This window comes from Perca flavescens, chromosome 6, assembly GCF_004354835.1.
Source record: "Perca flavescens isolate YP-PL-M2 chromosome 6, PFLA_1.0, whole genome shotgun sequence".
Classification (NCBI taxonomy): domain Eukaryota; kingdom Metazoa; phylum Chordata; class Actinopteri; order Perciformes; family Percidae; genus Perca; species Perca flavescens.
Genome location: NC_041336.1, coordinates 18541305 through 18553698, shown reverse-complemented (window position 1 = coordinate 18553698; position 12394 = coordinate 18541305). Strand labels below are relative to the sequence as shown.

The window sequence follows — 12394 nt, the reverse complement described above, 5'->3', positions numbered from 1 at the left end:
GATAAAGTCAATGCAGTTATTTTTCCTTAGCATGCCAATATGAACTACTACACTCAGACAGCACAGACCTCTGCCAAGCCATGTCCTGTCTCACAATGGTAATGCAGTGTGAATTTTCCGATTCCTAACTAATTTCTCCAATTATTCTGACATTGCCTGAAGGCAGCACAAACGCCCTATGTCACAATGTTAATGAAAGTGAAAAATAATTAGTGTATGCCCTGTGATTCGGATCCGCTCCATAATTAAATAGGTTCTCATGCTACACCCTTCGACCAAGTTTCATGAAAATCGGGCCAGTAGTTTTTCCGTAAACATACATAACCTCCTTTACTTCCCCACAGGACCAAAGCTGGAGTTAAGCTTCTGCAAAGATGCATGCAAATGTCGAACCTACGCAAAGAAGGGTGTTATGGGTAACCGTAGGTCGCAGAGGCTCATAGAGGAGTTGGTGCACACGACAAGTGAGCTCAATTGGTAATCCAATTCCTGTTGGAAGAAAAAAAAACATTACAAGTTGTTTGTACAAGTATTAAAGTAACAAAACTACCAATTTTCTCCGACCAAACTCTGCTATAGGAAAATACAGGGAATTACTATAGTCATTAGGATTCATTAGGCACCATTAATGTCTTTATCCAGTTTCATGAAAATACATAAATAGTTGTCAAAAAGTTTTAAATTAAAAAACAAAAATGTCAACCTGCTGGTGGCGCTAGTCAGGGTATCCCCAAAGTAGGTTAGCTTCATCCTCTAAAAAACAACCCAGAGTGGTGCCATATTTCAGTCTGGACCAAAGTGATGCAGCAACAAACAGATCATTATACCTATGTGGCAGCACGCTCTCCTTCCTCCCACACAAAGATGATTACGTACATCTCTGTTGAAGCATGTTTCAGCCCTGACTCCTCTCTCTGTAAGTAAGTGAGTTACTGAAGTGAACTGAGCTTTTCTGTTACATGAACAGGAATTACCGGGGCCTGTGGTCAGAAAATAGTTAATGATAACCATCAGATGGGTCTTTATGCTTGTCCCCTCTGTTTGACCCAAGTCACTCTGTTTTGCTACTGTCTTCACAGACTGCAGAGGTGCCCTGACCCTCTGCTGGTCTGAAGAAGCCTGAAGGCCTCATTAACTTCAATAGTACAAGGGTTGCGGGCCTACTGTGTCTGGGCCCGAGGCTGGGGTGTGTGTGTGTTTTCTGGAGGCAGGGTGTGTGTACATGCAAGGAGTATTTCGAGTGATGTATCACTCCCACGGGGCCCCGTTACTCTGATCTGCAGTGCTATTACTCAAATCAGCCATCCGAGACACAACAGTTCTGCTGCTACAGTACATGCGGACCTCCCCGGACACACACACACACACACACAAACATCTGTAAGTTGTGGTGACTACTTGATACAGACATTTTGCTAATCAGGATTCTGTGGTTGGTGGTGCGTGTCAGCCGGCCAACACGTTAGTTTTTGCTTCCCACTGATCCAGAGAAAAAGAGATAAGGAACGAGGAAGGGAGGAGGGGAGCAGAGGGCTATAAGTGGTCACGGACCACTGGTGGCCATGGCAATGACCTCTGGCTAATTGTAGTTACTGATAGACATGCTGCTTAGAAGTACAGAAATATCCATTTCACTGATCACACACACACACACACACACACACACACACACACAGCCAACTGCATGTGTGTCTATGCATGTGCATTAACCTCTGGAATTTACCCTCATCATTCTTGGTACGCCTTTAACATTAACTTTTTTATTTTGACAGATCAGATCTTAAGCCCAGTCTGTAATGTGGTCAAGTCTTCAGTTGTTGGCTTTGAAGTCGCTAATCTCCGTCACCATCGCTGCGTCCATGTTGTAGGATGCCTGTCCAAGAAAAGCAGCAGCAGCTTGGCCCTGGGACATGTCATACCCCTGGGTGTGTTAATATGTGTTCAACCATAACTCACTGTATACCCGCCCTCCCTTCCACTCATCGGCCTCTCTTACATTTCCACCATTTGGCCTCTCTTCTCAGCTGCAGCAGGTTAGGAAATATTATGTTGATGAGTTGGGCTCTGGTCTCCTCAATAGTAAACAATGTTTTAGTATCACATTAGTATCACTTTGCATCCCTCTTTTCCCCATTTTACCCATCTATGCATATTTCATCTGACTCTTACTCATGCACTGCTTTCTGTGTGCTCCTTTTTTTTTTCTTCACTGATCATCTCAGCGCTCTCTTCTCTCTGTTTTCTCCCTGATGAAGATGTTTATTTTTTGTTTTAATTGTCATGCATAAAACTGTGCCCTAGCCTCATGGTTTTAAAAATTACCACGGATTAATATAAACCAGATCCAGAATAAAGCACACTTTAAACGATGCAGTCTAAAAATAAAGAAAAATACATTTTATAATCAGATTTTCAGACCTTTTTGTGTTTACAACACAATTTATAAATTACCTATTATGATTATAACCTACTAGATAAAGACTAAGTAGTCCATCTTGCCTTATTTTCCCAACTTTTGACTTAAAAATGAACTTAAACACATCAAAATTAAACAACTACTCCATTTTTTTTTATTGTCTGACACTCTTAAATCATCATAGTTTGTGCAATAGAGAAGAAAGTGGGGCTCACTCTTCACTTCCTCCACTGTCCACTGATGGCTGATTGGTTGGCATGGTCTCTTTTAGAAAACTGCCCTGACTGACTGGGAAGGGCCATCAATCAGAACCAAAGAAATATTGTATAAACAAGTTGGCATCAGTCAGTTTTCACATCTGCTTCAGACTGCAACCAAGAACAGTTCACAGCCCATACACACACAGACACACAGACACACACACACACACACACACACACACACACACACACACACACACACACACACACACACACACAAACCGCTCAGAAGTGGCATGTCTCTTGGGTGCACTTATCTGGGGAAGTATGTCTGTTTTCAAGTGCTTATGTGATTAAACAGTTATGAGACAACACAGCCATGTTTATATCATTTAAAAATATATTTTGCACATCAACTACATGCTGACAGTGAGTCAACAGCCATATTTCATCTACAAAATATAAAACTCATTTTCCACTTTTCCAAATTCATTTTCCACTTTGTTATAGAACAACTGCTGTGTTTTGGCACAATAGTAGGCCTGTAAAGCTTTGTACTTCCCTGCTGCAGATGCTGCCAGCTCAGGGCTGTTTCCGACATTGAGTAGATCATTACTACTGATCACTGAGACCTAGTACAATGTAGCATTCTTATGTTGGATTGTGCAACTTAGAAAGCGGCTCTGAAAGTTGTTGTAGCTTAGTCAGGGCCCATATAAGTGTGTGTGTGTGTGTGTGTGTGTGAGAGAGAGAGAGAGAGAGAGAGAGAGAGAGAGAGAGAGAGAGAGAGAGAGAAAGTGGGAGTGGGAGTGTAGGGTTTATGCGTATGAAAGAGAGAGAGGGAGTTGTGTAATCTGTCCATTTTGTGTCTCCTGTCTCCCCCTTCTCTCTCCCCCCTGGCCCCCTGGCTGCCAGGCGTCACACCAGTTTATAATAAGGACCCAAAAAAAGTTGTCGAGTGAACGGGCTGAAAGAGAAAAAAACGGAATCCTTCCCACTCTCCTAAAATCACTGAGAGTGACTGTGACAGGAGGAAGGGGACAGAGAGAGTGAGAGAGAGCTGAAGAAGCCCTCACAGGACTTCATCAGAATTTCTTTCAGGACTGCGCGGACCGGAACGGACCACTAACCGACCACTAAACCTGGACTGATAATCAATAGCGGTGATTAGTCGCGGAGTGAGAACTGTTGTGGGAGACTCTTGGAGGAGCATGCGGCTCGGTTTACTATTCAGGTAAAACGTTACAACCTGCTGCCTCATCTGATTGTACACATCACCACATGTGGGGGTTTGCATCCTCCTTTGAGCGAGCACGGTGTTTACGTTGTGCGTGGAGTAGCCTACATTTAAAAAGATTTTTTTTTTTTTTGTGGCGAAGTTTTGGCTTTTACGCACGATGCCTTCTTGTTGCGCACTGGGCGCTGTGCAGGATATATGATAGGAATATACGCAAAGACATCTGGGTTTAGGTTAGAGTCTTTCCACTAAGGGCGATTTTTTGTGAGTTTTCCCCCCTGTTGCATCTCTCTCTCTCTTTCCCTATGTCCCCGCAGCTCTGAGTTTATTCTACAATGTGCCACTGTAGCGGCCAGGGAAACGTGGACCCGGGTAGGGGGTCGTTACTTCGGCCTGAGCGGCTCTGTTGTGTCGGACTGTGCGGGACCTTTGTCTGTGTTTTTTGGGGTAGTTATGTAGCCTGGTGTCGGGAAGCTTCCAGAGACCACGGCGGTGCACCACACCGGGAAGAAGGGACCAATTACTCTGACTACATGTGGCCTGCGGACTGGTGTTTGTGGTGATGGTTTGGTTCTCGTGGTGAGCGCTGAATGGTCCATCTTAGCAAGTCGTTTAGTATCATGTTCGGGCTATTTTCTTGGCAGATGAAGATATGGCATTCCACTTGTTTCCAATGCACTTGTCTCGACAGTTTTATGGAGATTCTTGTGATGAACCACAAGTATGAACAGATCAACTTCCGTTTTTCTTTAGTAGACTACAATTTCTGAAACTTTTCACCTTAAAGGGAAAATAAGGTTTCAAAGACTCAAAATTAGAAGGAATAGCCTATAGAAAAAAAAGCTTTTGTACTGCTGTAGTGGCTCATGCTTCCTAAAGTAGTTTTAATGTCAAATTTAAGGACACTAACCCAAAATTAAAGGCCACATTCAACACCATCCCACACCATAAACCCCCTCCTTTGAACATCAGACCTTAAATAAAAGTACCTCAGAGTAAAAGATGATTTTGGATGTTGTGACTGATTGAGTGTGGTGTGTGTGTGTTTGTGTGTGTGTGTGTGTGTGTATGTGTGTGTGTGTGTGTTAAAGCCACATCCTCAGGGTGTGTACAGTCCCAGAGAGAGGCATGTGGAGGGAAAACATACTTGCTGTTTAAACCCATTAGTTTGTTAGCGCCTCTCAGGCTTCCCCAGATTGATTGAGATGTTTGCCTGTGAACCCTGAAGGGAAAAAGAAACTTGTGTTCACCCCCGCCGGAGCCATCACGCCACCTGTAGTTGGAAGGAAAGTGGCATAATTGGTTGCTGAAGTACACTTAGGTCACTGGAACATATGATAGGGTGTTCACTCAACACGTTCAATGCTGTTTTTAAACTAAATGTACATTTGGTGGAAAATGTTCAAGAAAGCTGATGACCATTGGGCAGAGAACAATAACGTCTCTGTGAGTTCACACGGCATCTACCAATTTCACGTTTAGGTCATGGAACAATTATGTCCTTTACAAAAGACCTTATTCAACCTGCTGATGTTTAAAATCCTGTTTATCTGACACATCTTTCACCCTGTGTTCTTCATCCCTCCAGGCTCTATGTGCTGTGGGGCTTTGTGGTGGTTTCGACCTCCGTGACCAAGGCAGCCAAGAAGAAGGTGAGTCATTAGCTCATCATGAGTGAGATGCACAGACAACAGCATCACAATAGAGGGGGGTGGCTGGGGGGGTGTGACAATTAAAAGGTTGTTTCACATTATTTCATGTCTTAAAACAATCCGGACTTGCCCATATGAACATCACTGCAATTATTCATACTGGCTGCAAAGAGATCCCTTTCTTTTTCCTTTTAAGATACTTTTTTTGGGGGGTATTTTCACATTTATTGCACAGTGAAGAGGCAGACTGGAAACGGGCAAGAGAGATAGACATATGACATGCAACAAAGGTTCCCTGCTGCAGAACGTTGCAGTTATGTGGCATGAACTGTAACCATTTGGCTCCCAAGTTGCTCCCTTTCGAACACCAATGGAAGAGATGGGAGAAAAAAATCCATAGTCTTCAGTCTTTGCAGAAATGCATGTTCAGCCAAAGCTAATGTGAGGCTTCACTAGTCAGAGCAGTCAAATCAAGTCAGTCTTTTTAGTATTAAATTCCCTCTTTGTGTTAGCATCCCTCCACATACTAAAAAGTCTATAACTTTGGAAGATAGCCACTTGATTTGACTAACTCAGACTCCACTAAACTTTGGGACAAATTTGTGTTATAGATAACAACATCTTTTCATAATCTATTTAGGTTTTTAAATAGTTTATTTAGCTTCAAGCGGCTATATATAACAATGTATCAAATGACAATGTGAAAACAATGTGAATGTTGCTCGTAGTGACGAAGCTTCTGTGACTTGTGATCTGAATCTGCATCTCCCCTCGGCATTACAGAGCTTTATTGTGAGTTTCAGCTCATTGTTCAGCTGTCCGGCCACAACTTTACTGTTTTGGTTCACTCTCGCCGCAAACGCAAATATCTGTTGCTGCAGGTTTAAAATGTTCCTCAACCTATAAACAAAAACGTAATGCTTCAGTTTAGCTGGCATCTATTGTACGCTTTGTTCTCCGTTGTACTCTGCTTACTTTACTTTTTTTCATATTCGTCTTGTTTACGCAATTGTTCTAAGTAATGTGTAGCATGTTCACCCTCTTGAAGCCAAAGCATGCCTTTCTGACAACAAAGTTGTTCTTAATACTAAATGAAAGAAGAAGAACAACGACCATCTCTTCCACTGGAAACAGGTTAAGAACTGGATTTCTTCCCTGCTTGTATGGAGAGGAGGAATAATTCAATTCAATTTTATTTATAGTATCAAATCATAACAAGAGTTATCTCAAGACACTTTACAGATAGAGTAGGTCTAGACCACACTCTATAATTTATAAAGTCCCAACAATTCTAGTAATTCCCTGGTAATTACAACATTGACAGAGTTCAGTGTACATATGGGCATGTAGGGATTGTTGTAAGACAGAATTTAAAACATGTGAACTGATCATTTTAAAGGGGCTCACAGCTGAGGAGGGCCCACAGCAGTAAGATCATTTGTTTAAAAAAGTGTAATAACAGGAGAGGCTGAACTCACAGCATCACTCCTGTCTGGTTCAGGCCTGGCAGTACAGTGTCGCAGGAGTTTAACCAGTAGCTGCAGAGGTCAGCGGTGGCTGCTGCAGGGTCACTGCACGGAGCTCATTAATGTTCCCAGTTATGTGGCAGCTGTGTGTTTGATGTCACTCATTACAACAGAACACACCTCCCCTCCAAAAACACACACACATACACCACCATCTTTACCCCCGCTCTCCCCCAATCTCTCACCCCTTTCTCCTTCCTTTTCTCCCAGCCTCCTGCCATTTTACCTCAGACAGAGACAGGAACTCTTATAATCTGGATAATACAGCATCGGAACACACATGCACGGATGCATAAAAACACAAACACACAAGTATGCCTCTTACACCTGTCCCCTCTCTCCACAAAACCACAAACTGTTTGTACAGTATGTTTACTTGCATATTTCTGCCCATGTTCACACAAATATACACACTCAAAGAGAGATAGAGAGAGGGGAGAAGTGGAGCGCAGATTTATGTTTTGGTTCTTTCTGAATGGAAACTTTTGTTCAGCTCTCATGTTTGCTGCTCTGCCAACCAGGCCAACGCTTCAGTTATAAAATGAGAGGAGAAACATGTATCTGCAGCCACAGATGAGGATATCAAAGCCTGACCTGGCAGCCACACACACACACACACACACACACACACACACACACACACATATATATATATATACATACAAACACATATGCACAGCCAATTCGGCCCCAATTCTTGATCTTTTTCTGCAGTGCATTACTATGATACCAACTCCAATGAATTTATCCATCTGCTCATAAGCTGCTGACAGGTGACTGAGTCAGAAGCTCAGGATTTATATTTTGGCCACAGAGGAAGGAAACTCACGAGACTGCAGCTCTGCAGTGGACTCAGTGAAGAAATAAGTCCCTCCAGAGATTTCTGATTTTGCAATGGCAGCATTTTTGCTATGTTAAATACTTCTCTAAAATTTTGCCAAGGCTTGTAGTTTTTACAGCAGGGTTAAGGTTACAGGTCATTTGAAATATACTGTATATAGTCACTTCCACTTATTTAACCAGCGAAACTTTTTTTCAACTGACCTATTTATTGCCATAAAGTTTTCATTCAGCCCTAACGTTTTAAAATTGTACTAAACGTACTGAAAACTGGCTTTTGAATCAAATGTTTCAAAACCAAGAACTTTTCAACGTTTTCTCTAAGAAGTGGAATGAAAAAAGATTTTTTTTAAATAAGATAAATGTAAAAGAGGTAAAGGTAGTGGCCTCACACAGATTTCTTGTCCTGCTGAATGTGGTGATGATGGATCAGTTACCTCACGAACAGATGAGCTTTTGTTAAAAATAGTGTTTGGAGTGATGATGAAAAATGTAGCACAGAAAGATTCAAGGCAATTACCACAAAAACAGCCTATATTAGCTTAGAGAATTATTATACAGAGCTGAAATTATTATTTGATATCTGACTATTTTGAGAATCATATAAGTAATATCTTAAGCAAAAACGACAAAAAAATCACTAGTTCCAGTTTCTCAAATGTAAATATTTTCTTATTGTATTGATTAGTCAAGTGACAGAAAAGTAATCAAGCAACTATTTTGGTAATCAATATATATCAGTCATAAATCAAATATCTGGTTAAACAAAACAAGACGTTTAAAGGCCTTACCTTGAACTCTAAGAATTATTATCATGCTTGTTTTGAGTCATATGGTTTCCTTTTGGCCTGATACTGTTGGCTCAGTGGTTGGGAACCTTGGATTAAAAGGGTAAAGTTGTAATAGATGTGTAATCTGTGTGTGTGTGTGTGTGTGTGTGTGTGTGTGTGTGTGTGTGTGTGTGTGTGTGCGTGCGTGCCAGGTGGCAGGCAGACGGTCCAGACAGGTGTTTGAGGCGGAGCCTGTGGAGGGGGTGTGGTCTGTCTGGGAGGAGTGGTCTGACTGCTCTCAGTCCTGCGGCGCGGGCGTCTCACAAAGGACCAGGAAGTGTTTACCTCCTCCTCCTCAACCTCCCCAAACCCCTCCCCTATCCCACTCTCCACCTAACTGGGCAGGTTATTTGCCCGGGGGCATCGGAGGTCCTGTCGTCTCACCTGTACGCCCCTACTACCCTCCTCGTTACCCCGGGCAACACCAGCCTTATCAACAGTCCCCGTCGATTTCCACCAATCACAACCAAGGTTTGTCTCTGTATCGGAATACCAATGTGAGGGGAGAAGAAGAAGGAGGACGAGCTCCTGTCCCGGGACAGGCCAATCCAAACCCTCCTTTTTACCAGCCAGGAGCCTCCCCAAACAATCAAGAACATGTGTCTATTTACCGATCACCCTACAGCGCTCCTTCACACAGCTACAACCAGCCAGCACGCACGATCAGGAGGCCGACCAATCCATTAGCAGCGAGGGCTGCAGGAGGCGGGAGCAGAAGGTCGATCTCCCCCAATCGGGAGGGTTTGCCTGCGAGGAGGTAAGTGAGACTGGACAAGCAAACTAATTAATTAGAGCCAAGCTTCTCACAGATATAAGTTAATTTTTCAACTGTAAAATGTCCCACTCATAGCCTGACAAGCCAGACCCACATCAAGATGTTGGGTCTGGGAACTCACCATTGACAGGGCTTAATCCGAGGGGCGGGATAAACGGTTGTCTTTCAAATTCCCTCAGCACGTAATAGGATAACGCTACAACCAGGCAGAGCAACGAAGAAGGAAGATAAGCTACTGACTTCTGTGCCGTTCTTTGTTCTTTTCTCAAAGTAAAGCTTAACTCCAAGTCTTCCAGAAGACCACAGTTCCCAGCAGCAGCAGCCATAAGCCCGCCTACCGACTCTATAATTGATGTGATTGGCCTGACCAGAGTTTGGTTTTTCCAGCTCGCAAGCCAAGGGAGAGTGCATAGACCCCCCCTGGCTGCAAATTAAATTTGCTGCCGCTAGGGTGCGTCTAGATTTCTAGGCTATCCCACTCAGTATATTTTGGTCACAATTCTTGATTCATTAAATTTATTGGCCAATATATCATAAACAGATGTTTTTAATGTTAGACTCAGCTTTAAAATCCAGTATCAATCATACTTGAAAAACAATAATTTTCAACATTTTCTTATATTTTCAAAAGTCTTTTTTAAAGGTCAAAGGACAATACAGAAACACTGATTCAATCAATTTCCAAAAAAAAGAGTTCCAATGACATGGCTTTAAACTTCTGTGATCCCTGGGAACTCAGCGATGATTTCTCAACAAAGACATCACCGAAATAAAAGATTCCTCAGAGTACCATTTGATGCACATGTTCAGGATTCATTTAGGGGCCGTTAGTTAAAGTGCTGACATTGTTTAGGCATTAGAGAGGTTTGTTATGATGTCTTGAGTGTTGGGAGTTGGAGATATGCCCATAACTGGTATTTGCTGTGTTATTACATCATTACTTCTGGCTTTTGTCATAACAACAGGCACTGCATTACTTTGCCCGCTCACTACAGCCTGCTGGCTCAATGACAGTTGTGATTATAGTGTACATCTAAAACGTATATCCTGTCTTTCTGTTTTCTTTATCTTTGTCGCTGCCTCTTGCTCTTTCTGTCCATCTGTAAATCTTTCTCTATAAATACTTCCTGTTTCTTTATCCTTTTTTTTGTGTCTTTCTTTTTGACTCACAGGTCTTCCGCCATCCGTCCAGGTCAGTTTGGGTATGGCAGGGTCCCGTTCTCTCTGCCTCTGCATCGCCCCAACCGGCAGGCTCGGCACACTGTTAACGGCACTGACGCTGAAACATCACCTGGACTCGATGAAGATGAAGCAGAGAATGAAAGGAAAGAGGAAGAGAAGACGGGGAGTGATGGAGAAGACATGGGGACAGGGAGGCGTGAGGAGGAGGAGAGCACCGAGACGCCTGCTGCTGAGGAGTTTCCCACGACAGCCACCGCAACTGGCAACCTACCCCGCCACGTTGACCGACCCCCACAAACTGATACTGAGCACGGGAGGGCAAGACAACAAGCCCAATCCTCGCACTCCTTCTCACGCTCCTCGCCTCAGCCCAACCGCCACCGGTTTGACTGGCACTCCCTCACTGCACCGTCTCCTCCCGTCCATCCTCTCTCCTGGCCAAACTCCCCTGCCCTCACTTCACCTTTTTCCTCACCTCTCCACCGCTCCAGCCTCATGCACAGAGACAGGGAGGTCCACCCAGGCTTCATCCCACACGCCCCACCAGCCAGCGACATCTACCCACTACAGCCCCCCACCATCCCGCACCTGGGTGTGGAATCAGGCAGGGATGGAGGAAGAGGAGTTCCTCAGGTCCACAGATGCTCTGGGCCAGAGAAGGAGTATCGTAGGTGCTTCTCACAGGTAAGATCTTCCCCCCAGAAACCACTTAAATATTCCACTTAATTCACTGGCTTCACACCCTTTTAATAATCTCAGTATTTTACTTTCATAGCAGTGTGTATGTCCCCTGCTCACCTCTGCTTTATTCAGCCTGCAGTCATGCTTGATTTATTGATTTATATGCATGCCGTGTGTTGAAGGGAACAGTTAGGCGGGTGTAAACTGAGGAGTTGAAGGTCAGCAGAGTGTATTTGATAGATAGATCATTCCCTAGCTCCAACACTAGCTGGTTGTGTATGAGCACTCGGATGGAAACTGACTGCTACTGCCTCCGCTGCTCCAAGGCGTGTGTGTAATCTGGGTCGCAACCAGAATACACACCTCCGTTGTAAATTCATACAAGTGTCTATGCGACTGGTTGCACATACGTGTGAGTATAAATATGTGCCAGAACCAGCGTGTAAATGTGTGTATATGTATGTGTGTGTATTGATGCAATGTCCTGTCTGACTCTGGGCCTGCTCCATACCTCTCAGTACGGCTCAGTGCAAAAATGATCAATAGCAAAGTGTGCGTACGTGCTGCCAAAAAGATCACAGAGACCCAGACAGGCCAGTCGCGTCAGATGGGCCAACTCATCCTCGACACACAGATGAGACTCTGAGATCGATCTCGCAGTAACTCAGGTTTCACTGAGACAGGAATGCCACGCTTGATTTCACTCAATTAAATGTAAGATTGAGAGTGAATATCGTGGATGAAGAGTTTTTAGTGATCAGGTGTTTCTCCTAGAGATCGTATCCACAGTGTAATTTAGTTGATATGTTGTTAATATTCTGTATTTCTTGGTATGGTGGACTCATTTAAAGCATAAAAACCAGGACGCTAGACATTTTTAGGTGTCACCTCTCCTGGCATTAACACGTATGACACATTTCACATAATGTTAATCTTAATCAGCTGCATCAGCTCATCAGTATTACACTTGGTTAGCATGCACATTTTTCACCTTTTTGCAATGGCTGCTTCAAATTAACAGTAGGCTTTCACACAAACTTCCACCATCTTTGGCA

General features: G+C 43.5%; 1 protein-coding gene across 2 annotated transcripts in view; it reads left to right on the top strand.

Moving 5' to 3' along the window:
* Positions 1-3436: 3436 nt before the first annotated feature.
* Positions 3437-12394, top strand: part of adamtsl4 (ADAMTS-like 4) — a 36264-nt gene continuing 27306 nt past the window's right edge. The window contains exons 1-4 of one of the 2 annotated variants that reach the window (XM_028581474.1): positions 3437-3850; positions 5442-5505; positions 8854-9458; positions 10649-11342. In XM_028581474.1, coding sequence (XP_028437275.1) covers positions 3828-3850; positions 5442-5505; positions 8854-9458; positions 10649-11342 — 1386 coding nt within the window. In that variant the 5' untranslated portion in view covers positions 3437-3827. Of the gene's footprint in view, positions 3851-5228; positions 5300-5441; positions 5506-8853; positions 9459-10648; positions 11343-12394 lie in introns of those variants that run through there. The other variant, XM_028581473.1, reaches the window with a different exon arrangement.